This window comes from Fulmarus glacialis, unplaced genomic scaffold (assembly GCF_000690835.1).
Source record: "Fulmarus glacialis isolate BGI_N327 unplaced genomic scaffold, ASM69083v1 scaffold20081, whole genome shotgun sequence".
Classification (NCBI taxonomy): domain Eukaryota; kingdom Metazoa; phylum Chordata; class Aves; order Procellariiformes; family Procellariidae; genus Fulmarus; species Fulmarus glacialis.
The window spans coordinates 14,254-39,228 of NW_009193648.1; the positions used below are offsets into that span (position 1 = coordinate 14,254).

Sequence of the window (24,975 nt, forward strand, 5' to 3'; positions counted from 1 at the left end):
TTTTTAAGAGATGACAGTGGAGGAAAAAGCATGATGAGAGACAAAGATATATGACAATAAAGGTTAAGGTACTTTTATTATAAAAGTCTATACAATGAGCACCAGACATAGCAATGCAATTATATCTGGTTTAGTTATATATATTCCATATCTATATATCCATAGAGATATATAGGTTTTGCTTTTACCAAAGTAAAACTGTTATATCACAAAATGCCTAGTTCTACCATTTATTTATTGCTCAACAAGGATGGCACAAAACACACTCAGCGTAACTGTTGCCATGCTTATCTACTATACTGAATAAACAGCCAAACACTGCATAACAAACACAAAGCAGCTGTTAATTCTGAATTGGAACCAGTCTGATCACTCACTCACTTATAAAAATATTGGAATCATATAGATTTAAGCATTATAAAGGAGGAATATATTATTTAAAACATTTAAATAGTGCATATTGACATTTTGCATGTGGTATATAAAACACAAACATTCATGTACAACACTATACAGTACACATTAGTTTCAATGTTTGGATACACCCGTGTCTGCAGACTGATAGAAAAGTAACTGAAGTGTACATTGCACAATGGAACTGAATAAAATTGATAAATGGTCTCAAGACTAGTTTAACCTCGTAATTCTCTAAGGTCCCAGATCATTTTGCAGGTTAAAAAAAAAAAAAAGGCATACCACCAGTGCTCAATATTTTTAGTGCTTTTTTTTTTCTTCTGAATTCCAAAATTACATGCCTACAAGCAGAGTAAAACAAAACAAGAAGTATTCTACAGTACACAGATGAAATCTGAGCACTAAAAATCCTACTTTCAGCCTACTTCATATGCTTCATGACAGAACAGCAAGTCTATGAGGTTACATGCTAGCCATTTCTTACGTTGTGTGAAAGTTATTTTTGGTCTTTCATAAAGCAGTGTGAATAATAGCTACGTTGACATTTAGCCAGTCATAGAAACATGCAGTGAGAGTAGGTGCATGCAAAACATGGCCACAATCAAACTGATACATTGAAGGAAAAAAAAATTGAGAAAGCACCAGTTAAAATTAACACTTGGATTCTGCCAGATCAAGAACAGCTGCTGATAGCTGTTGCAGAGCATAAAGCTAGTAGCTAAATCATCATTCAGCACAGCAGATGTGATACTCAAAACATTATTTAATTTCGACTCTGAAGCTAAATCATGCAAGGCCCATAAACTGTTTTGCTTACATCATAAGGGTTAGATAACTTATTTTTATTCTCCAACTGTAAAACAAAATCGTGATAAACAGCAGTAATTTTTTCCACTCAAAACCAACAGTTCACCCTATGGTGCACATTAACTACACTGATTTTAGCCCTTGATACCATACTTATTTCAGGTACAGTGGAATTTCAACTCTCCTAAGCCAGCTCTTTCCTGCTGGAGCTACGCAAGTCTGAGCGCCATCAGATTTCCCAGACACTGAAATGTTCATTATGTTCCTCAAATCTTCCGAAAGTGGAGATGCAGTATCCAATTCAGACAAAACACTATGTCACCACTAGTTGATAAACAATAATTAATAAAATGATAAAATGAACAACAGTAACGTAAGTCCTGTAGGCAGCATGTGATATAACTTTACAGTTTTCCAAGTTTTAAAAGACACTAAGCAAGGTCACTTTCTGGTTTGTCCACTGTCATCTTTATCAAGGAGGAAACGTGACCACCAATGAGCAAAATCCATAGATGTTAATTATTACCGTGTTATAGGTGCAATTTAGAATACCAAAAATTAAAGTTGTTCCACAGCAGTCCTTTGAAAGGAATTTCAGTCTGTTTTATAAGTGTTCCAGGAAAAAGAGCTGTACGTTTAATTTGCTGACTTTTTTTCCCCCATAATAAAAAATAGGCAAGAGAAGTAGTTCAGTGTAGCATTATGGTATTAATAATTTCTTCAATAATGCAAAAAGTTGGTAATAACAAAAGTCTCAAAGTTCTTGAATGCTAAAGAAAAAAGCTATGGTTGTTTTCGAACAAGACGGATGCATCTGTAATACAAAACTTTGATAGAAACTGTGTTTGCTGAAGTTGGATAGAGCAGTCTCAAACTCAGAAATCTTACTTGCTCTCTAGACAGGACCTACTTACCCTCAAACATGTTATAGTGGCACCACAATAAAGTGCACAAACTGGATTCTTTCAACAGTGCATGACAAATGAACACAAGCACCCAATAAGTACAGTGGTTGTATACGGAAAACATGTTATTCAATGGTTTGGAGGAACATAATTTAAATTGATTTTGAAGAATCCTGTTTGCTGATAAGGACTTCTAACAGCCTAAGTTTGGCTTTAATTTTCTTGTACTCCCTGTACTCATCAAGCATTGGAACCCGATCTTCTTTCTGTACGTTCCTGTAAAGAGAAGCATACCTAAGTTTCAAGAAAATCCTCCATACTGCAGCAAGTTAAACACAAAAGCAGCAATGTGCAGTTATCTTACGGCAGATAAAAATATTTTTGGCAGCTGGTTCACCAATAATAGACATTGTTATATTTTAGTTCCTTGTAGTTAAAATTGCCATCACCTAAAAAACTGAATAGAAAACCCAGTAGCATTTATTCAGCACAACTGTTGCAGCATTGTTTATAAATTGTTCTCTTAAGTTCTTCTGGAGATTTTAACAACAGGATATGAAGACTTTCATTTCAGATCCGGTGTATACATTACAGAAAAATACAAATAAGTTTAAGTCGATCTACATTTTCACTGTATGTAGACTGACCCACAAATGGACAGCAGAGAATTGTTATTTAAGACTGGACTGTAACAAATCAATCTATTAATCTGACTTATTTTTAAATGAAACCTTCATTAACAACCTCATTTTTTGCCATCAAAGTCAAAAGGAGTTATGTCCCAAATTCAATTAAGTGCATGATGAAGCCATGTTAGTGGAATTTGTGTGACCAATGATCCAGGAGTTTCTAGTTAAGGAGAAATACAGTAGGAAGTACAGTTAAATGAGAATGTCTGCCAGTCAAGAAAGTGACTGGCCTCTTAAGAGTGTTGTTTGTTTTGTTCATGAGGTGATACACCTCGAAAAACCTCCTATTACATACAAAGGGCAGCAGTTCAATCAAATTCATAATAATATATATTCAAATAAGAAGCCTAAAAGAACTAAACAATCCAGAGAAGAATAAAAATGATCAACCCCTTTATTGGTAAAGCAAATATCCACCGTTAGGATTGACCTACTGGAACAGGACAAACAGGCAAACTTCCCTGCCCTATGTTAAAAACAACAGGTTAATCCGAGGGGTTTCTTTTAATATATAAAGAATACTTTTTTGGTAAGTATTTTAAAATGTTGATTTTTTTAAATTAAAAAAGTCACTTCTTCCATTTTCATTATTACGCTTTACAGCTGTAATAGAGGAAACAAAACTCAGGAGCAGGCTTCCTCCGCTATTAAAAATACTCAAGAATGTTATCTTCTTCAGGAGATTATTCATAGTAGAGACTAAACCAGATCAGATTCTATTTGGCAACATTCATACAGAAAGTTGAAAAAAATACTTGGCTACAAAATGAGGCTGCTGTCCAGCATCTGGTTTCGTGCTAAACAAACCTTCCATTTTGCTGATAAAACTCCTCTTCAAATTCTCGTAATGTCTTACGTAGCTTCTTTTTTTCAGCTCTGGCTTTCCACAGTTGCTCCAATAATTCAGGCCTAAAAATTTCAAGTGAAAGAAAAAAACTGTTGGCCATACAATTAAATTTAAATTCTTCAAAGCATACTCAAAAACAAATGAGCTAGCTGCACTAATAATAAATTTGTCTTGCTCATACGGAATATGACGGTGAAATATTGAGAACAAACCAGTAGTTAATAAAAGGGTATAAATTTTCCACTGTCTACACGGCTCAATTATGGCTGAAGAAGGTTTAGAAGATACTAAACAATTCACTGAATACAAAAAGATCTTAGTCAGACACGTCAGAAGAAAGAACGCTCATTCAAGCCAAACACCTCCCGAGAAGTGCTGAACACATCACTCCCTTCCACCCAACATCATATATTTAGTATCATGACTGTAAGTGCAATAATTGCAACTTCTATAATAGAATTATCACTCTTATTTTTACATACATAGAAGCAGCGCGGGTGCTTGACAGCCTAAGGTCCCGGGTCAGTTTCTCCTGACCATCTTCAACATCAGACTCAGAGTTTTCAACTGGGCTTAAAACAGACTGTGTTTGGACAGCAGTTCTTAAGATATCGTTCAGGTCTGTAGACAAACCATCACTTTCCTCCTCTTCTTCCTGAAAGTCAAAGCAGAAATTAAAAACAAATATGAAATATTTCAGTTCGCTATTACAAGTGCTGGGAAGCATTTTTTAAAAATGCACTGTACACACCTTAATTTCTTCAAAAAAATGGGCAGTTTCACCTTCAATAATGGGCTGTAACATCTGCCCCCGCCTCTTGGTTGACGGTGACCCCTGCAATATTTTAAATTTGTTTCATTATATGCAATTAGACATTAAATGCTGTGTGTGGTCAGAATTTTGTTGAAGTCGCCTAATACCTAAATGTATTTCTTCTTTCAGAAGAATAAGACTGCAAACATACTTACAGAGCACAAACAAAATAACCATATAACCCAAAAAGCCCAAAGTATCCCTGACATAGAAGTAAATGTTGTAGCTTATAATTTATGTAAAAATATTCTTCTTCGGACTTAAAATAAAAAGCACTCAACTCTCTCCATGTTTTGTAGAAAATTCATAAAGCACAATGATATCTCTAAATTTCGTATTTACTCTTGTTCCTCCCAAAACAAACCACAGGGAGATTATAAAGTTACCCAAGGCCTGAGACATTTTTTATCTTCTGCCAGACATACATTGGGAACCACACTGCTAGTTTCTTTTTCTAGACTATTCTGAAGCCCCACAGTTGGAAGAGCTACATAAGAGTTATCTATTGCCACCTCAGTGTCAAGATCCTTTGAACTTCAGCCTAAACAGGTGCCGCTGCGCTGTGCAGGAATTGCTGTTAGCTGCCCGTTGCACACATGCAATTATGCCCTGCTCATCCGTTATCCCTGGGCAGCATAAGCAATTTCAACAGATGGACTCTTTGAACAGCAGGAAGGTGGAACACGAAAGCCACACAGACAATGAATGACCTGTCAAAAAACTTTAGTTCATGAAAAGTAAATAGCTTCCTGCTGCTTTGGACATTTCCATACAGGCTTCAGAGTATGTGATTAGTATACCATGATGCCATAAGAAAGATCTCATGGAAGCAAGTGTCATATAAACCAAAAAAGAATTCTTGAAATACCTGGCACTGAATATGTCCTACCTAGAAGCTACCACTGAACAATCCCTGGTAATTAGAGAGCTCCACTTATCTGTCTTAGAGGTTTCAAAAGCAGAGGCCTGTGAAAAACATTTTACAGGTGTTGCTTATGGCACGGATTAGGAATTATGTTACCAAGACCTCTTCTGAATTTAAAATCCTTTTGGTTGGCTATTACCCATCCCTTTATTTCACAGCCAAAAAAAAGAGCAACTATGATATAGTCATAAGGCTACTGATAATCACAGAAGCATAGAATAGTTTGGGTGGGAAGCGACCTTTAAGGGTCATCTAGTCCAACTCCCCTGCAATAAGCAGGGACATCTTCAACTAGATCAGGTTGCACAGAGCCACGTCCAATATCTCAGCTGAAGAGTCAGATTTTTGAGGTGAGAGATAGGATAAAACTCAACTAGTCAAGGGCACCACCAATAACTTACGACTCACCAGTCACGGAGAAATGCTTAGGTGTTTAAGAGTAACCTGTGTTTTATGGATTTCAGAAAGGGATACTGACATCAAAGCCTTCAAGTTGCCCTTAAACTGAAATATGACTGCAATATAAATAACACTTTTCTATGAAAGCAGCTACCCAAAAACGTACGTGCAAGAAAGGAATAATCTTGAACTGGTCCCTTTATCTCAACGTACTTCAGCTTACAGGGGATAGCTAAGGATAGTCAGAGTCAACGTAGACAGCTGATTAAGTTGCTGCTGAGTAAGCCGCTGGCCAGCTACGTAAATCTGCTAGAGAACTGTCTGTATGTAAAGAGATTATCTCATATCAGCTATGCAGTCCCTCCCTTCTAAAAGGGTCAAATAGCTAATATCAAAACTGTTTTGTTGCAAGTCTGGGTCAGTGTGCAAGATTTTGACTATAGCTCACGAAGAACAAAGACAGACGGCTGGTTGTCATTCCACAACTGTTTTACAGGTACTATAAACAAGGTTACATCGATCTCCTCGCACAGTATGAAAACTTTTCTTCCTCATCTCTTACAAGACCACAGAGAGAGGAAAGAAAAGTTAGGAGGAAATGAAGTGAAAACACAATGAAAAAGTGCAGATGTACAGATGCTGCAGACGTTGATAACATGTCTCACATTGGGGAAGCATGAAGGAATGAAATGGTTCTTATGGCCATCCTATCACTCATGCCTCTGGTGACAGTAACCTGCAGCACTGAAGAGTGGTAAGCTTCACTGCAACTGGTGTTACTATTCTTGAGAGGACTAAAAGTACAGCATGTACTGTGGATCCGTACCTAGCACAGTGACTTGGGAACGTTTCAGCCACGGCAAGTTAGAACCGCTTGTTTACTTCCACCAAGAACCATTTACTTTCTAAAAGCCATCAAGGTCACAGACAGCTTTGAACTGCTCTGCTCTCAGCAGTAAATCAAATGCCTCAAGTATAATGTCAACAACATCTTATATCTTCCACAAGAAAGATGTATTTTATGGAACAGTTTTACTAGCTCTTCTAAAGGCAGCCTAGCAGTTCAAAAGTGGAAAAAAATAGAAATAGCACTTCTTTTACTCACAAGAATAGGAGTAATGCTTGCTCTAGTTAACATTTGTTTTACAAGTCTGTATCTGTCATAAAGTGGCTTCACAATATGTCTTTCTTCTCTAGTAACCTAAAGGCAGAGAAACCACAGGATTAATTATACCAGTCACTCAATAATATACAAGCAAACACAAAGCGGTATGCTTCTCAAGCCAGGCCACGTATATTCCAATTAGGAACATAAAACTAGTTTAAATTGTGTATACGAAATGGGGTTTATGCAGATAAAGGGGAATAATGCTTTTCCTCCTCTCTTTTCTCACTTTAACTCCCTGTGTTTTTCAGGAAGAAGTTTTAAAGACTTCCTAAAAGTTAGGGGAACTTCAGTAGAAGAAAACCCTCTATCTTTAAAGACCCATGGAAAAGAGGAAAAAAGGAACCAAGAACTGGGGGAAAAGACTGTGTGCCTAGCAATGATGATGATTCTACAGAAATGATGGGGAAAAAGAAAAAGATGAAACTATAGAGAGATTTTATCTGATATGTGATTTACTGTCAATTCTTGACCACTGTGTACTCTTAATATAATGAATCTTAATGGCTATCCTGAACAGTAACTGGCATTTTCTCCCTAAGGGGATTGTAGAACCAGTGCCAGTATCTCCAAGACCATTATTCTTCCTTGGCTTTTAGACTGAAAGGCTTGGTCAGATTTATATGGCAGTGCTGATTACAAAGCTAATGCACCAAGTCCAGAAGGCTGATACAATAGTAACCGGAAAGATCTTGTGATTGGACTAGTGATGCTGATCACTGTCCAAGATAAAAATTCAGACGAATTGCTAGTCACTTACTCTAACTTCCATATCTCCAGTTATTTAAGATACACATGCCACAGACTTGGGGGGGAGGGGGGAAGAAAAAAGTGTCTTTTCATTTCTGTTTTTGTGAAATCCAGAATAACATTTCAGGCCTTTTCCCAGGAAATTCAATAGCATCGTTTATTTTTAAGATTTCTCTTTGTTTCACAGACACATAAGGCACCAAACACCACCAATCACTTTGCAAACGTCAATAAACTACTGATCTGTGGGAAATGGGCCATTAATACATACATTTTCTTTAGAAGTCAATGTAGTAACTTCCTCCGATGGCAACATGGAAACCAATAGATAACTTCGTGTTTTGGAGAAGGGGGAAAAAAAAACCAAACCCACCAACCCATACACCAGCATTAAATTCTGGTACTACTGCCTCACAAGAGTTACTGTTGTCTGTGCATATATAGCTTGATGAAGTAAACCAAGTATTACCGGCCGTCCATGTTGACTTTCATAGTACAGGAGGCTTTTCTGGAGAGATGTTTTCTCTTCTACCAAATGGTCTTTTGTCATTTTCTGTCAGAAGAATAATTCACATCTAATCACACACAAGCCACTTTAACAGTTTTTCTACGTTACCAGCCATACAGATGCCTTAGCCAAACTTAGCTTACTTAATACCACCATCCCACCTTGATCCACTTCATGCTGTCCAATATTGTCAGCACATACTTGTAAGTATTTTAATAAAGAGTGAGCAAGGAAAATGTGGTTCATCTTGATCATTTCCCCACAGAGTCTGAAATTCGAGGGCTTGGTAAAGGGCTGCTAGACAGAGGCATCATTTTGTCAATAAAGTAATATCTGAAGTGTCTGACAGTGCTCTATTTCCCTCTGTTATTCTCTTAGAAAGAAGCCTATCCGTAACCTTATGCTTACTTTTATATCTTCTGGCAAACATCTCTCAACTCGTTTTTCCTTTAATCTTTTCAAAATGAGTTCAAGTGTAGCTTCCTTGGTGGGCTTCTTCTCCTTCTGCACAACCCGCATCTCGTCTTCATTTTCTTCATCCTCTTGGTCAAGAGAGGAACCAAAGCTTTTTGGAAGAGTGTTACTTCGTGGACGTGTTTGAGGTATGAATTCTCCATCTAAGCTCCTCTGCTTTGCATCTGAAATAAGAAAAATTGCTCAGTTCAAAGGTTTAAAAGAAATAACTCTCAGTTCAACTGGAAATAAAGGAACATAAACGGTTCGCATAGGCAAAGTTTCTCTTCTAATCAGCTAGAAACAAAGCCACAAGAATAATTTGATTTTCATTTTTGAATAGTTCAGAATCTAGAAATGAAAGATTTTTACTGTTCTGTGGAATTTTACTGAATGACTTAGCCATTTTAGTCATGTAGATAATTTGTGTTTGTAGAAAACCAGAAACTGTAGCATCCCTTACCTTTTATTTGCTTTCTCAATTTGGTAAGTTCAGTCATCCATTTTAAAACTTTTGGATTGGCTGCAATATCACTGTAGGAGGGCTGAAAAGTAATACAAACAAACTACATTTTATGAAACAAACACACTAAAATCTTGTTTATAAATACTTCTTTCAAGATTGGTAATATTTATGACAGCGAATGTGACTAATAACACAGATGACACTCTCAGTACCAGATCAGATCTCAGTGACAACATAACAGACAACACTTGTGAAAATAAACTTGAAACAAGACATCAGAAGTTGAACTAGAGAGTGGTAAGATGCTTTTGTCTCTCTACATATCTCATCTGATATCCCCTCAGTCTCACTGTGTAAATGTCACTGTCTGCCCTTCTTTGGGCTCAGGCATTATGGCACATTTTCTAGTACTGCTGTTGCTCAGTTCACTTCCGCAGACAGCAGAGTATAACAAAATTATTCTCATTTGTGAACCCACAGTTATACAGTGATGAACTACAAGAAGTAACTTAGCTCTACCATGCAGTCATTCATCCTGAGTAAAAGCAGAAGTGGTAACTTACCTTACTGTTTTTCTCTTTTTCAAATTGTTCCTCAAATTGCTTTATTTTTTTCTGTAATTTCTTGACGAGCTGATAAGGTGTCTTGTCTTCCCTTTTGTCATCTTTTGAGCTAAAGGATGCTCTTCGTGTTCTGTATTGAAAACATTTTTAAAATGTCATTTAAATAATTAAACAAGTGCAAACAACTTGTATATTTGTGTAACAAATTACAATTCCAATTTTTTTTCTGCAGTTCATAATCCATTCTTTTCAGGTTTTCAGTCAGAGCTATTTACTTACTGAATCAAAATGCTTTGATCTGCTGCCTTCAAAGTGTGATGTGTTATTTTTTCCTCTCTAATTTCAGTAATACCCCTAACAGAAAAACAGCATTTGAAATTCAAGCGTTCTGTTAATTACATTGTCATTAAAACAGTTCAGATCTTTCTGGTGGCTAGGCTACTTATCTAAGTTACTAGATACTCAGTACTTCTTGAAATATTGGGCACAGAATAAAGCCTAGGCTAGATGCTACCACTTAACAATCCTTGGTAATTAGACAGCTCCACTTAACTGTCTTAGGCAAGTTATTAGATACTTATCTAAAACACATCTGCAGCATCTAATCTGTTGTTCTTATTAATATATTTCCAGAGTATGCGATTCTGGCTTTTAATCATCTTTTGCACTTGTTCACCTCCTTGACATTTGCTGCTTGTGAAAAGCCTTTTTATTTCAAGACTGACCATGAGAATTTTCTAGTATGCTTATTACACAAGGTGCCTGAAAGATCCCTCAACACAGCTAGTGACATCTAGTTCGAGATATTAGAAATACTAATCTAATAATCTACTAGTGTAGATCCTTATTAGTTTCAGAACGAGGAGAGCAGCTGTTACAATCAGCACTTTTCTGCAGGTCAGTCTTCTGCATCATTTCAACAGTACTTGTCAACTATCTTTTGCATCAATAAATCTACGTCAGACAGAGAACTGGAGATTCTAAACTCCGTCCTTCCTGTTCCAGATTTTCCTCATTTTTATGAGACTATTTCTTCCCTAACAAGCATGGAAATTCTTCTTAAATTCCCTTTCGCAGTAACAGTAGTAGACAGTACAGGTCACAGGTTATTTACAGTGTTGGAGGGTCACACTCCCCAGTGTCACACAAATAACTTGCAGCTTGTTTAGTTACAACTCTACTTTCATACACTGGGTTAAACAAGCTCAATCCTCTAAATCTGCACGAGAAGGCCCACATTAAGAACCCTACCTCTTCACAGCACTGCTGTCCCACACCTCTCCCTCTAACAGCCAATACTTTCCTATAAACCTTCTGAATGAAGATTTTCCACCGCCCAAATGAAGAATCTGCCCAGACCATTACTGCACACTTTAGTTGCAATGACTTCTGTAACCTGGCTCTCTCTACTGGGAGTGGGTAACATGCTATGCAAAACAAATCTGAAATTATGCAACATGATATTCATGCTACTGAAAAAAAAAAAAAGCCAAAACTTACATAAAATCATAGACCAGCAGTCCAGTAAAGACTGGTAAACAAAGGATATAAATACTATCTTCAGCCCAGGAAGTGACATTATAGCAGGTTGTCAAAAGCCCTGACCAAATGCCAGGGAAATCTGTGCAAGCTTGCCCTATTTTTATTCTCCTTCCTTCAGCATCTGCCAGTGGCCACTTTGAGAGACACAATACCATCCCAGATGAACCGCTGGTCTGACTCACTATGGCAGTTCCTGGGCAGGCAGAACAGCCAAATGGCCATATAATGCTACATTTGACCTTGGTCTTCAATTAATTCATATTGTGAAAAACCACGAGGTTTTTAAACAGCTGCATTTTCACACTGGCAGTAGTATTTCCTATCCCAACACCCACCAAATTGCATTAAAATACATACCTAACAAAAGAAAGTGCTTTGGATGAAGAATCTAACGTTTCTGGATCATGTAAGAAACGTTGGCTTTGCCCAAAATCCAAACTACGATGTGACAATATTGGATGACAGTCCTCTTCCAACGGATGATTAGTCATCCTTCCAGCCTGCGGGGAAAGCTGCGCTTCTCCAGATTCACTGTCCTCCTGCCAAGATTTGAAAGCAGGAAACGGATCTAGAAGATAAAAAAGGGACACAAAATGGTACTTTTCTGTTAACAGAATTATAAACAAGAGTCAAAAGGAAACAAAAATGCGTACCCAATGCTTAGTCTTGTATGCTATAAAGGATGTGGTGTCATACACAGAGTGAATAAAAACATTGAAATACATCAGAAAGCTACAAATTCTGTCATGTAACAATTGAAAGAAAAAGGTACTGAAATGAAGTATGCACACTAGGATCCCTTTTTCAAAGTGTATCTTGGGAGTACGCATTTCTGAACAGTTCAACAGTGTAAAAGAGCCTTATTTACGTATCAGAAATCCAAAGTTAGAAGAATATATTTATTGTCCATTGCAATATTTTGCTGTGGAAATTAATTTTCATACCTTACGCATGTACTTTGAAAGATTGTCCTCTTGGTTTTGAAGAAGGTAAGCCTGACAATACCTCTTTAGGTACAATACCCATTTGCTTAAGTCTTTTTAAAGGAGTGTTGTTGGGTTTTTAAGTTTAAATCCCTCTTGACACCACTGAGAAAAAGAGATTTCTTAATTTGTGGAAGGTGATTTCTTTCAGGCAGGGGATTCCAAAACAATCAATTTTTTAAAATCCCTATAAAAAGTCAGTTGCTAACATCCCTTACAATTCTCAGATATGGCTTTCTTGCTGTCTAACAAAAAGCTGACATGGCCTTCCAAGCACTTTAATTTAAAATCCCACCCCCCCTTTTCCTTTCAGAGAGTTGCCTATATTTTCCAGTTCAAATGAGAAATTTGAAAACTGGGCTCAAAGTGTGCAGAACAACAATAAAACCCACAAAGTAATCTTTAAAAAAAATAACCCTTATACCTGCTTTCCATTGTACATTTACTAAGGATTATTGGGATTTTTAATTTTGTTTTTAAGCTATAATCTTGCCTGTTTACACAGTACAAGATACAAGAAGGGGACCTTTTAGAAAAAAGTAAACAAAAAAATTGCAGATCAGAACATTCCCAAGATATAAGGGACAGCAGGTGAAGGGTTAGTTAGAAAGCAAACCATAAACTATCAAAAGGCAGATAACTGAACGTATGGCGAACCATACTTACCCTCCCCTTCTCTCTGCAGATGCATTGTTTTGAAATCAATGAGGGGAAAAGTGATAGGGCATGGCGCTAATAAAATGAAAAAGAATGGCAAAAATACTAAAGTGAACACACAGCACAGTCAGAACAAACTATACATAACATGTAAAGCAGGAAGATACAGTACCAGGGAAAAACATCCCATCTTTTGGGCCAGGCCCTGAGCACTCTCAGCTTCCAAGCAATTTCAGTGGCAGGTAAGGATGCTCAGACCCTTAGCAAATTTGAATTTTTTACTGAAAAGGTTTACAAAGAACTGACACAGGAATAGTAAAGACTTATTGTAGTTTAATAGGAGTCTCATGCATCCTCACATTAACAAAAGACAAGTTCTAAATATGTTTTTGTTCACAGCTTGTGAATAGAGATGGTGGTAATTTCCAAAAAGCAGGACAAATGCAGAAAAAACACTCAGAAATATAGATTAACTGATCTGCATTTTTGCCTTAAGCCAGCAAGCATTTGATGTTCATTTTCAAGAACTCTGCTGGTCACAGGCCTTCAGGTTTTCTATCACACAGGCTTTAATAACCCAAATCTTGTAACAGGATTTGGACTAGTATAGATCTCTTTACACAGCCAATCTACTTCAGTGGAATGCCACAAAGACTTGCAGTGCCTTGGAAGGCTGAGATCCTAATAACCATTCTAAACAGGACTGAAGAATAGCCAGAGTTAAAACACTTTGCAATGAAATAACACCTCTTGCAAAATACCATGATTTTAACACCAAGAAGCTTATGATATAAATTTACATACAGATATGCTACTTTCTTTTCAAAGTAAGGGTCACAAAGCTGTTTGGGTAAGTAAAACCAAAGCAACTTTTATGAGCAGATTTAAGGAAATAATGAAAAGGGAAGCCACAAACCTTCTGAGAATACGTATTAAGTCAGATTAACACAAATAGAGAATGCAACAAAATGTAATGTGCAAGTAAGCAATTAATGTAAGTAAACACCGAGAACATAAACAGGATTTTTTTAAATTTTTTTTTTTTTAACTTTAGACAAAGTTATTAACTTGGGCAACAAGAATGAAAATCTGGACTCAGTGCCTTCGGATGCCTGCAAATCAACTTCTACATGACATGACATACTCTGAATGTACAGTTTGCTAGGGCTCAAGAAGGCCAACCAGCAAATATTTTACAAATCTAAGTAAGCCAATCGTAAGTTGCAAACCTCATCATTTGTAAAAGGGTTAAAAGGGAAGTATGGATTCATGCAGGCAATTAATCTGGAAAAAGTCAACACTGGTGACAAATTAACAGTAAGTTATCACCATCGCTTCAGGACAAAGCTTTACGTGCTGACACGGTACAACTATATGCTGCACTGTTAAACTACATACATCGCAGGTATACTTAATTAATTTTAATATTTATAAACACAGCAACCAGAAGTTAAGTGCAGTCATTCTTTGCTACCAGTGTCTTACTAACATTTGACCGTGACACTTATACAGGCATCTCAAAGAATAGCTGTTACTGAAACAGCCTGTTGGAAATTAAAACCTCATCCCTGCGTAGTAAATCTGTACTGTATCTATCAAGCTGTAATTGCAAGTTTTTAAAATTGGAAACAGGTGTACTGTTGGTGACAATTCACAGTATTTTAGCAAACTATATCACTTGCATTTTTTAAGGTGTGATGATTCAGAATATCAACACTAGGCAGAGGAAATAAGATATAAGGAACACGTAGAAAGGTAAGTACTTTGAAAAGAAGATATTGACAAGAGTGTTTTGCTCTGGTTACAAAAGGGTTATGTTTTTACACAAATAGAACAGTCTAAACAGTTATTGCCAGACATTTGAGCAACAAAGTTCAGTAAAGTCACAAGCTTAGGGGCTTGCTACACCTGGAAGGCCACAAAGAATAAGGTCACAAACATAAGGAATCCTGTCTGAGAGAAAACTATGTTTCAAACATTTTGCTTCTCCTAAAATCCAAACAATGGAGGGAGAAGGGGCACAGAAATAATATCCATCTGCAACTTTAACTTTTATTTGAAAATTCAGAGCTGTTTCAAGTTGTCCAATGACATGGAAACCAACATCTGACATTCCTGATGTTTAAAACAAAACAACCAAGAGATTTTTCAGAGTAAATGAAATATAAATTACTGCGTTTAGTAGCTTAGTGATTGTAAGTCACATTCAGCTAGTATTAGAACTTCAGTAACTTACATTTAAAAAAAAAAAAACAAACAAGACACAGTGTGAATATTAACTGTATGACATAATCAGAGAAAGTGTCTTTAAGGACTTGGATGAGAGACTCAGGGCCCTGGGAATCGTAAGTCACTTTTCAAAAAAAAAAAAACCAACCAAACAAACAAAAAAACCCCAAACCTCTAGTATGAAACTTAGGCTTTTTTTGCTTTCTTTAGTTGCTCCTTTGACTATTTTTTCTTTACGGTTTTTTAGTTTTTTTTAAGGTCATTAAGTTGCAGATAGTCTGAAACAAGATGGGACCTATGTCATGACTTGGTCGATCTTACCGTGTCTATAGGAACATATTATTCCGATCGAACTAAAGAAAAAGGCGTAAGTTGTCTGATTCTTCTACTTTGTCCAATGTTCTATTTATCATTACTAGCTAACTATGTTGTGAGCTAAACGGTGAAAATTACCTTCCCATTTGTCACCATCAGATACATTCTTCAGATCTAGACGTGGTACTTGGACACCCAGAGCTTCCTCAGAAACATTAACGTTGCCATCCCCTGACACCTCTGAATCAGTATTTGCATTAAGATCACAAGTCTTGCTACTTGAATCCTGTATTCAAATAACATAACAGAACAAGTTTATTATTATTTAGCAACTGGAAGGTACCTAATCAGTGCCAGTTCCAGCACTTCTGGAAATTTTCTGAAGAAAAAAAATTATTCTTTCCTAACTCAAGGAATTATAAACAAGCTTCCCTCCCAGTAGTAGTCAATTATTTGCATTACAAAACATTCCTTACACGAGATGCATAAGTATAAGCTTGCTCTGCTACCAAAAGTTTCTGTGAAGTGAGATGATGAGATCTCTAATAGAAGTTTTGCAAACCTTGCAGCAGGCCAACCAACATAAGATGTTAAAAGCTAAATTGATTGGTTTTCTTCATATCTGTATTTCATGTAAGTTTATAAGATGCTGCGTATCTGTATATAAATGAAATCATAATCTTACCAGAAACATCTCTGAAGATATTCTATCATTGCCACCAAGCAATATACTATTTTGCCTAAAAAGAAGATACAGACCTAGTTATCATTTTAAATACAAGTTCTTAAGGGACAGTAAATACTATACATTCTTTTTACATTTTATTCTTACATACCATAGTCCAGTTTCAGCAGATATGCAACGTATTTCCTTAAGTGATAATTAAAATTCTGGGGAGCAAAAGTTACCTTGCTTCCCCCTGCCCCGCTTTGTTCTTCATGCAGAATTTCAAGATGACGCATGTAAACAACAACTGGACTTGAACCAAGTTGGAAATAAAAACAGCTCAGACCTTTATTCTCAAACCAGGAGTAAATATTTTAAAACCCAAACTGAAATTTCAATCAGTGCTGAACTGAAACCACAATTGAACTTAAAGTTTTCTGGCTAGTCACTATTCCCAGCATTAATTCTTCAATCATTAAGAGCAATAAAATGTGCCAAAATATTTTAAAGAAAATAACTTTTTCTTCTATTTCTCTTGCCCAGAACATAGGCTTGTTCACAAAAAAACCATGATGTATATCATCTAGGCTTGTACTTATTTTCTCTTTTAAGTGCATAAAGTTCCATGCCTTTTATATCATCACCATAAAAAGGTAATTCCAGCTTATCCTCTCTGTTTTCACGTGAAGTTTTATCTTTGGTTTGACCTCCCTTATGCTATACTGTATTGTCACAAATCACCAGTTCGATACACTCACTTTTCAAAACTGAAGTTACACGTTCTGCCATGTAAGTGACAAAAGAAAAATACATACCTTTCACTATTATTTTCGCCATCAACATCTTCATCTTTATCACATGGTTTTAATAATACGTCTGCAGTCTGTTGGCAAAAAGTATGTTTAGAAAGATTTGCTAATAGCATTCTCAGCTGAAAACATTTCTGTAATCATCACCGACCACAAAAAACCCTCAAGAACTAGAAGCACAGCTTTTTGTGTGGGGGTGGAAATCATACTTTTTAACCATGCAATATTTTTACATCTAAAGTAAGGCCAGTAACCAGGTGTTCTAATCACTAGAAGACAGACAATGACTTTTCATCTTCAAATCATTTTTTATTATTGCTTTTAAATATTAACACCAACAGTTCTACTGCAAATTGTCAATCATAGCATGAAGTTCGGGGGTGACTAAAATCATGGCAGTAAGTATATCCTAGTCTCAAAAATAACTGAGTTGGATGTAGACTTGTGCTCAGCATATATGAAATGAAACAAGTCTGACAGACTTTCTAAAAGGAGCTACTAATCCCTGTCACTAAATAAAGGAGCAACAGAACTGGAAGGGGATGAAGAAACACTGGCATTTCTATGACACCATCTCACAAAACAAGTTCAGATGAATACATGTCACCATTTTGTTCACTAGAAGTTGGCATAGGGACACTGACTACTTTAAGCATTTACACCAAAGCCCAGTACTTGATTTCTTCAAAAAGTTTCTTATTTGGGAGAATGTAAGAAATTTGAAATACAAAATATGTCATTTTAAAAGACCAGATAACATCTGGTTTCAGACTTCAAGAAGTTCTCACAAATGATCTTTAAAATGTCTGAATATAAAATAAAGTTACCTGGAGAATTCAAATATACATAACAGTTGCCAGTTTTACACTGCTGACAGTAATATTCACCCTTATCAGACAAAGCTCCATTATTCTGTTAACATCATTTCAGTCCTCAAGTCAAATTCCAATTCGGGGAAACAATTTTTAATTACAGTGCATTTGTCATACTCCAGCAGATAATTTCCATCCTGGAGACGAGCTGTGCAAGTCTTGCATAGCCACGCTTATTGTAGTTGTGGAAACAGCTGCTTCTGTTTCCATTTCAGACCCAAAGGAGAGCTCACATGCACATCTTTCGTTTCCTACATGCCCCTCTCAAACCCTTTCATACAGAAGAATCAGTATATTTCCCTTTAATATCTCTCTGAAAGATACAATTCTCCACTAACATTTGAAATGGTGTATGAACAAGAAGGTACAAACTAACATCGAAAAAACAAAACTTCATCCCAGAATGCTGCCTTACCACTGGTATCAATGGACAGAAATGTAAAATGTATCAAAAAGCAGAAGAGGCCAAGAATGACAATAGGTATGACAACAAAAGCACATCTATGTATGACTGTGCACTCCCAAGCATCATGTTCCCCTTTATATTCTTAGCACGGTAACACACTTGGAACTCCAAAGTGCACATACTTCATGTGAAGTGTAATTCACGTTTCTCAGCTGTTCTTTGAAACCATTGAAACTGCGTAATATGCACCAAAAAGCCACCAATTTGCAATTTTTGTTTCTCCATTTACATTTGTATTTTCTGAGTTTTGATTTCTAAAGCTCAGCATATATTTTAACTAGGAACTCAGGAGGAAGCAAAGTGTTAGGAGTTAACATGAGAAACTTGCTCTCTATTGCTTCTGAAGGCTTTCATTGCCAAAAGACTGAAAACCTGGAACAAATACTACAAATAAAAGGCAGCTTAAAATAGCCAGTCAGAAAAAGACTTATGGCAGAAATATGGAACTCTACCCTGTACTTTCAACAGAGTTCTTGCAAACATAGTATTTGCCTGAACTGGATAAAATATCATCTAGTTGCAACACCATGTTTTGTGCATTTTGCTATAGGATAACAATCTAGTAATTTTTTTTGTAGCAAGATTTGGTACTAATGCATCAGGAAAGAACCTGAACAATCAATACATTCCGTGAAATTTTAATTCACAGAATGGGATCTGAAAACAATATGCTAGTTTAGCAGGAACAACTGAAAAATTTGGCTTGTTAGGTGATTCAAAAGAGTCATTTGGGATCCATGGAAACAAACAGAAGGCTAGGAGAAGAATACATTAGAATAGTGAAAAGTACTATGGCAACATTTTGTTTTAATAAAAACATAGATTCCAGACAAGACTCACAGTTTCACTATGCTAAGGCATCCATTTCTATCTTTTCAAGTTCATAGACCCATTAAATTCTTCTAGTTAATTTAAGTCTACTAACAATAGGTTTGCTTATCTAGTTATCTTTCAGGAAACCCTCAGAAAGATTTATGGACTCACAGGCAAGAAGCTAAAAACCACTGTAGAAAGTTCTCTACACATGTATAGCAAATCTCTCTACCCACAGAATTCATCATTTAGATTTATGACAACAAAAGTTTTGCCAAATAAATAAGGAATTATAGATTTGAATTTTTCATTAGAAATGCTTATTTGACAGCTGCATATGTGCTATTTCATAGAAAGTGGTAGAAACTATATTCTCTTGCATATTACTGTTATACTTTACTTCATTTTTGTCAGCATAGATTTTACAGCATTGCTTGATCACATAAAGATACCCTGAATGAGAGACTGATGTCTGCTCGCTAACAAAAAATGCTGGTACAGTTCAGGCCATCGTTACAAATTCAGGCCATACATACTACAAATCTTCAAATTTCATTCTATGTGAAGATCTAATAATTTGCAGCTCAAAGCAAACCTGAGGCATGTTTGTTGTATAGGGCAAACAATTATTTCAACATTTACAGTTGCTACAATACTGTGCTTCCATTCAAACTGTATACAATACTTGCTTCTTTCGATGACGTGAAGCTGTTCAATTCAAGCATAATATATAAAAGCAAAGCCAAGATTAAATCTATGACACCTGATTATCCTGTGGTTTGTTGTTTACATTTTCAGTTGCTTTCTGAACTTTAACAGCAACTTCAAGTATCATGAACATTGTATTTTCTGAGCAAAAAAAAAAAGTATTTTTAAAAAATACAACTAACTTTTATTTTTACAAGCATGTTAGCATCACATCCTAATATGTGCTCATGCAGCACTCTGGGCAGATTTTTCTGCTTTGGATTACAAATGGTCAATCCTGATACTTTTCAAGATGACAATATTAAGTGTTGAACCTCTTCAGCAGGTCACAAGTCTAATTTTCTTTCATTTTTCTTTTGCTGAACACCTCAAGTGTAAGAATTCTAAGTGAACACATCAGTATGGAGGGACACGAGCTATCAGCACAGCAGAAGTCAAATATCTAAGCAAAGAGGTCTAAGGAGAAGTAACAGAACCTCTTTCAACTAGAAAGAAGATGAAGATGTGTTGAAAAGAACGGGACATCTATGCTTACTACAGAAGAAACTGGAAACAGTGAGAAAAGGCTATAATTAGCTAATTACAAAACCACACCTTCCTAGCGCAAGCATAGTCAAGAGGCTGCAGTCTCAAGGTGACTGCTGCTTCTACCCTTTCTTGATACAGTAAAAGGTGTGACTAACTCTGGGCTATGCTACAATCACAGCTCTAGATCTTCTGCTCCTCAGGAAGCCTTTACTAACACAGATGCTATTCTAACCAGTGCTATGCTTGTTGATATGTTGACTTACCTGAGCAGAAGGAAGGGCTGGTACCTGTGAAAGACCAATAGAAAAACATTAGTCAGGGTCCAAACAAGTTGCACGGAAGTACACAAATCTCTCTGTATGTTTCTACGAAATGTGCACAGCAGAGAAGGCAATTAACTGCACAGAGCAACAGCGCTGTGTAAGGCTACATCAGAGCTATGAGGAAAACTTGGATCTCCAAAGCACTTTGCTAAAGTCACAGCAATTTATGATTTTCATATACAGGAGGCTCTTCCTCTCACCTGAACACTTTCTTCTTCCTCAGTTACAGTATCACGTTTCATAGCTTCACTGTCTAAATCAGTGCAAACCAATACTTCAGAGCAGTCCCCTGTGTTCTCACTGCTACCAGTGTCATTATCTTCAATAACATCATTCCTAAAGATAAGAACAGAAAGACTTTAGCAACCTGTTGTTCCACCTTTAAAAGGAAAAAAACCACCACTTTTTTTTTTTTTCCTTAAACAGTATCAAACATCAGGGTTGGTTTTTGGTTAGTTGGTTTTCTTCCCCTCAACAAAGTTATTCTGTCCAAAGATACTGGTAATATCTACAATTTCAATCACCTGTAGGCAAATTTAGGTATGTAGTTTATATATACACACTTATATGTAAGTATATATACTTACATATACTATTTATGTAGTTTATATATACTTCTGAGGTTTTCTACAACAGTATGTGATAGATATACTAAAATGTATTTATTTGATTCTTGTATTAAGGGTCAGGCATACATCCACCACTTACTATGCTGACCTAAGGAATAAAAGTGCCAACAGCCAGAAGCAATGACACATTGAAACTACCGCGACCCAATGAAGTAGCTGTGGCTACGCTCTTCTCAATACTGAAGCCAGCTAGTTTACAGCTAGTATCACTATGTTCCCCTCCAGTGAGAAATCCCATTATTTCTAACATTTAATCTTCCTAGAATTCAACTTAAGGCTTGTAACAGTACAACCAGATTATAAAATTAACTTATATTTATGTCCATATATTCTTTACATGCCACCATCCCTGTTACCACAGGATTCTGTAATTCATCACAAGCCTTTGACCTCCTTGCCTTCTCATCCTGACTCACACAGAATTCCAAACTACTTTTAAACATGTTCCTCCTCTCTCAGATATATAGATACTAAACAGGATGGTTCCGAAATTAACGTATTAACTCTTCTTTCTTAATTCTGGCAATTATTTTAAGTTAGTTCTAAAAAAATTGGACTGCATCACTGCATTTTTTAGTTACTCATTTAACTGCGTATTTGCCTTGTGCATAGTCTGCTGGCGGCACTGCTTTAAAGGACCCAGACAACCTCTTTCAAGAATGCTATCATGTATCCTCTATTACAGTTAATCCACAGTGGAATGATGATCAGAAGCATTTGAAATAGTCACCGTGCCAGAAAAGTATATTGGTTTCAAACCTGCAGTGATAGTACTTTCAGCTTCTGCCTCTATGAAGTCAGCCAGCCTTTAAAGCACTTACGCTGTAACTGAAAGAATTCAGCTACAACAGGTCTTTCAGGCGATTACTCACTTACTCAGAAATTACTTCAAAGACATTAATCTCTAACACTAAAACTCAGTTTTAATTGATCATTACCAGCAATGATTATTACTTTTACGATCAACTGCTAACTTCAGTCTGACCTCTGGTCACAGATAAGAATTCTAAAAACAGTAAAGACTGAACAATTTAGAAAACAGCATTCGAATCTCTGAATACTTCATGTATTTCAGGCTCTGAGCCACAAAGGGATTTAGGTATGGAAGTCTTACTTAACTACACATTTTTGGAGTTTGGGTATTAATCATGACCATTTATTTTTATTAGAGCACCAAAACGTACCAACTTCTCAATGCTGCTATGGCAATCACTACACCCATAACCTGGCAAGATTTATAATAAAAATAAAAGCTGATCAAGTGAGGCTGAAACTCTATGCAAATAAACTCAGAGTGCTCATTCTCTCTATTTTTAGCTGGTTTGTTGACACTGGCAACTAGAGCAGTAAAATAGCTATGTTGACATGGAAAGATAGGGTAAAGAAACTGAAACAGCACCTACTTTCGTATGGTAAAATTGTGACATAAGCAACATCAGTGAGATAAGAATGAAAGCACTAGGGTAAATTTAAGTTCTTGTGCCACTTGCACAGAATTCAGCAGTGAAGCAGTTATACTTCACAACATTTTTAGCTATAAGATCAATTTAAAATACTTGCTTCAAGGGCTGTTGATTACTGGCAACTGATGGAAGATGATTTGGTTTAATATATGAGATAAATTGAACTTAATAGCAAGTCATAACTTTTGTTTTGGGTTGAGGTGGAGGACTAGCATAGTTTGTTTTGGAAGAATTAAAATACACAATCCTAGGGAATTCATTACAGATACAAAAAAAATCTTACTGGTTGTTAGATCCTTCCTCATCCCCGCTGGGATTTTTTGCTTCATTGATACAGCCCAGTCTGTGTTGCTGTATATGTTTAAGATCGTTATCTAAGCTGCTCTGCAGGTCAAAAAGGTGCTGTTCCACAGCTGCTCTAATTGTTCTTTCCAAAATGCTAAAAAGAAAAAAGACAGAAAATTCATATTGAGAACTCTCCTTTTGCATTGATCAACTATGCAGAAAGGCAGAGATAAGAAACTTTACACACGACAGGAATCTTTGATGACAAGTACTTCAGGGCAAGAAGAGACTAACTTTTCCAAAAAGGCACTGGAAATTACTGCACCTACTATCTTTTATTTCGTAAGATTTACATAAAGTATTATGAAGTCTATTAACAGTATTTTAAGAGTAATCAACACATTACAATAAGTAACTGTTTTTTAAATAACTATACACAAAAACTTATAAAAGGCTAATATATTAATGTGACAGTAAAATCCTGTAACCCTGGTGCAGGTACCACTTCAGCACAGCTGGTTGTAACCCCTCCTGAACACGGCTGCATCTTAAAAGGCAAGAGCCAACAAGTAGCAGAGACAACGAGCAAGTACCTGATGAAGGACACAGGATATACCCAAAGACACATCAAGAAAACAACAGCATTCTTTAAAAACAGACTACTCTGTTGAGTGCTTCTTAGCCAGCTCATCCGAAATAAGCGATTAGGCCTATAAAAAAATCCTCTCGTCACAATCTTAAGCTATTTTAGCCCATTTTTAATTCTGGAATTGTGCGTTTATTTTTCTTCCCCATTTGTATACGCAATTCCACTGAACTGTACTCAACATTAACAACTAGAAGTGGTGCTAAAAATACAATGTGAAAGCTATTATAATTTTAAAGTCAAACACCTCTGATCTATCTAAGTATAAAACCAAAGTGTTTTGGAATCTAGATTCTACCATACTGTGCTCTCATGCTCCTAGAGTCAACAACACTGACACACATTAGGTTTTTCCTGCATTGATGTTAAATGCCGTAAGTGAAATACTTCACACTAGAATATCTTAATTCATAACTGTAATCATCAAACCTACTGCATTTCTTTTTCTTGAAAGAAGACATATCTTCTATGCACGTTCTAGTAACAGCACAATTCAAACATATTTTCGTTATACTTACTCTGCAGAGGCTGGCAAGATACTAATGGGAGAGATATGAGCACTGCAATAAAGAAGAAATAAGTTAATGTAATGCAAAAACTTATCACACTAAATAAAAGTCTTGAAGTCAACAGAAAGCAACTTAGAAAATACTTAAGGACTGCATGAAATGCGGCTAATAGAATTAAAACAAATATGTAAAGAAAACATTGATTTGCAGCCCCTTTATTATTTAGATGAAGAAATCTTAAAGAATGTCATCATAAGACAGAAAGTTGTAGCAGAACAATGCAGATTTCTGCCTCTCAAGAGCCAATACTCAGTATATTATGCAACTATAAGCTTTCAGATGTATGGTCTTTCCCATGGGAAATACTAATCACTTAGTCTCCAAAGATTTCCTGACACCTTGCTTAACAATGCAGATTTTAACCTTGCTGCCTAAAGCAACTTCCAAATTACTCTGCTTTCCTCCACAGCTGCAATTCACAGAGATTCTTCCCTGCCTGTCAGACTGTTGCGTAATTTTATTCTGCAACGTTCAACAGATCTGCAGTGCTCTCCAAGGACAGCTACATTTCAAGTGCAAGGCAGGTACCTTCCAGAGGTTTTGAGACATGAGCTAGCCATTTGTAAAGCGTTTGGAAATCTCCTAGCACAAGCCACTTCAACCTAGAATATTAAACTCCTGGGGGGGTGGAAGGGTGGAAATCGGCGTAACTAACACAAGTAAGTTAACTCGTGTATGTGGTCCCTCTACAATTTTCCATTAATATGATCAAAATTCTCTTATTATAAATACTTAATATTTAAATATTTAAGTATTAAATACTTAA

At 36.3% G+C, this 24,975-nt stretch overlaps 1 protein-coding gene across 1 annotated transcript; it reads right to left on the bottom strand.

Annotated features, from left to right (window-relative positions):
- Positions 1-1,504: 1,504 nt before the first annotated feature.
- Positions 1,505-24,200, bottom strand: FAM13B (family with sequence similarity 13, member B; the record flags this gene model as incomplete). The annotated part of the gene is made up of 17 exons (XM_009587533.1): positions 1,505-2,402; positions 3,623-3,724; positions 4,145-4,317; positions 4,414-4,497; positions 6,906-7,001; positions 8,185-8,268; positions 8,632-8,861; positions 9,140-9,221; positions 9,706-9,835; positions 11,605-11,815; positions 15,570-15,717; positions 16,117-16,171; positions 16,914-16,981; positions 20,558-20,581; positions 20,818-20,953; positions 22,993-23,148; positions 24,159-24,200. Coding segments are annotated over 17 exons (1,945 nt in total), but the record flags the coding sequence as incomplete, so codon positions are not given.
- Between the last annotated feature and the right edge of the window lie 775 nt (positions 24,201-24,975).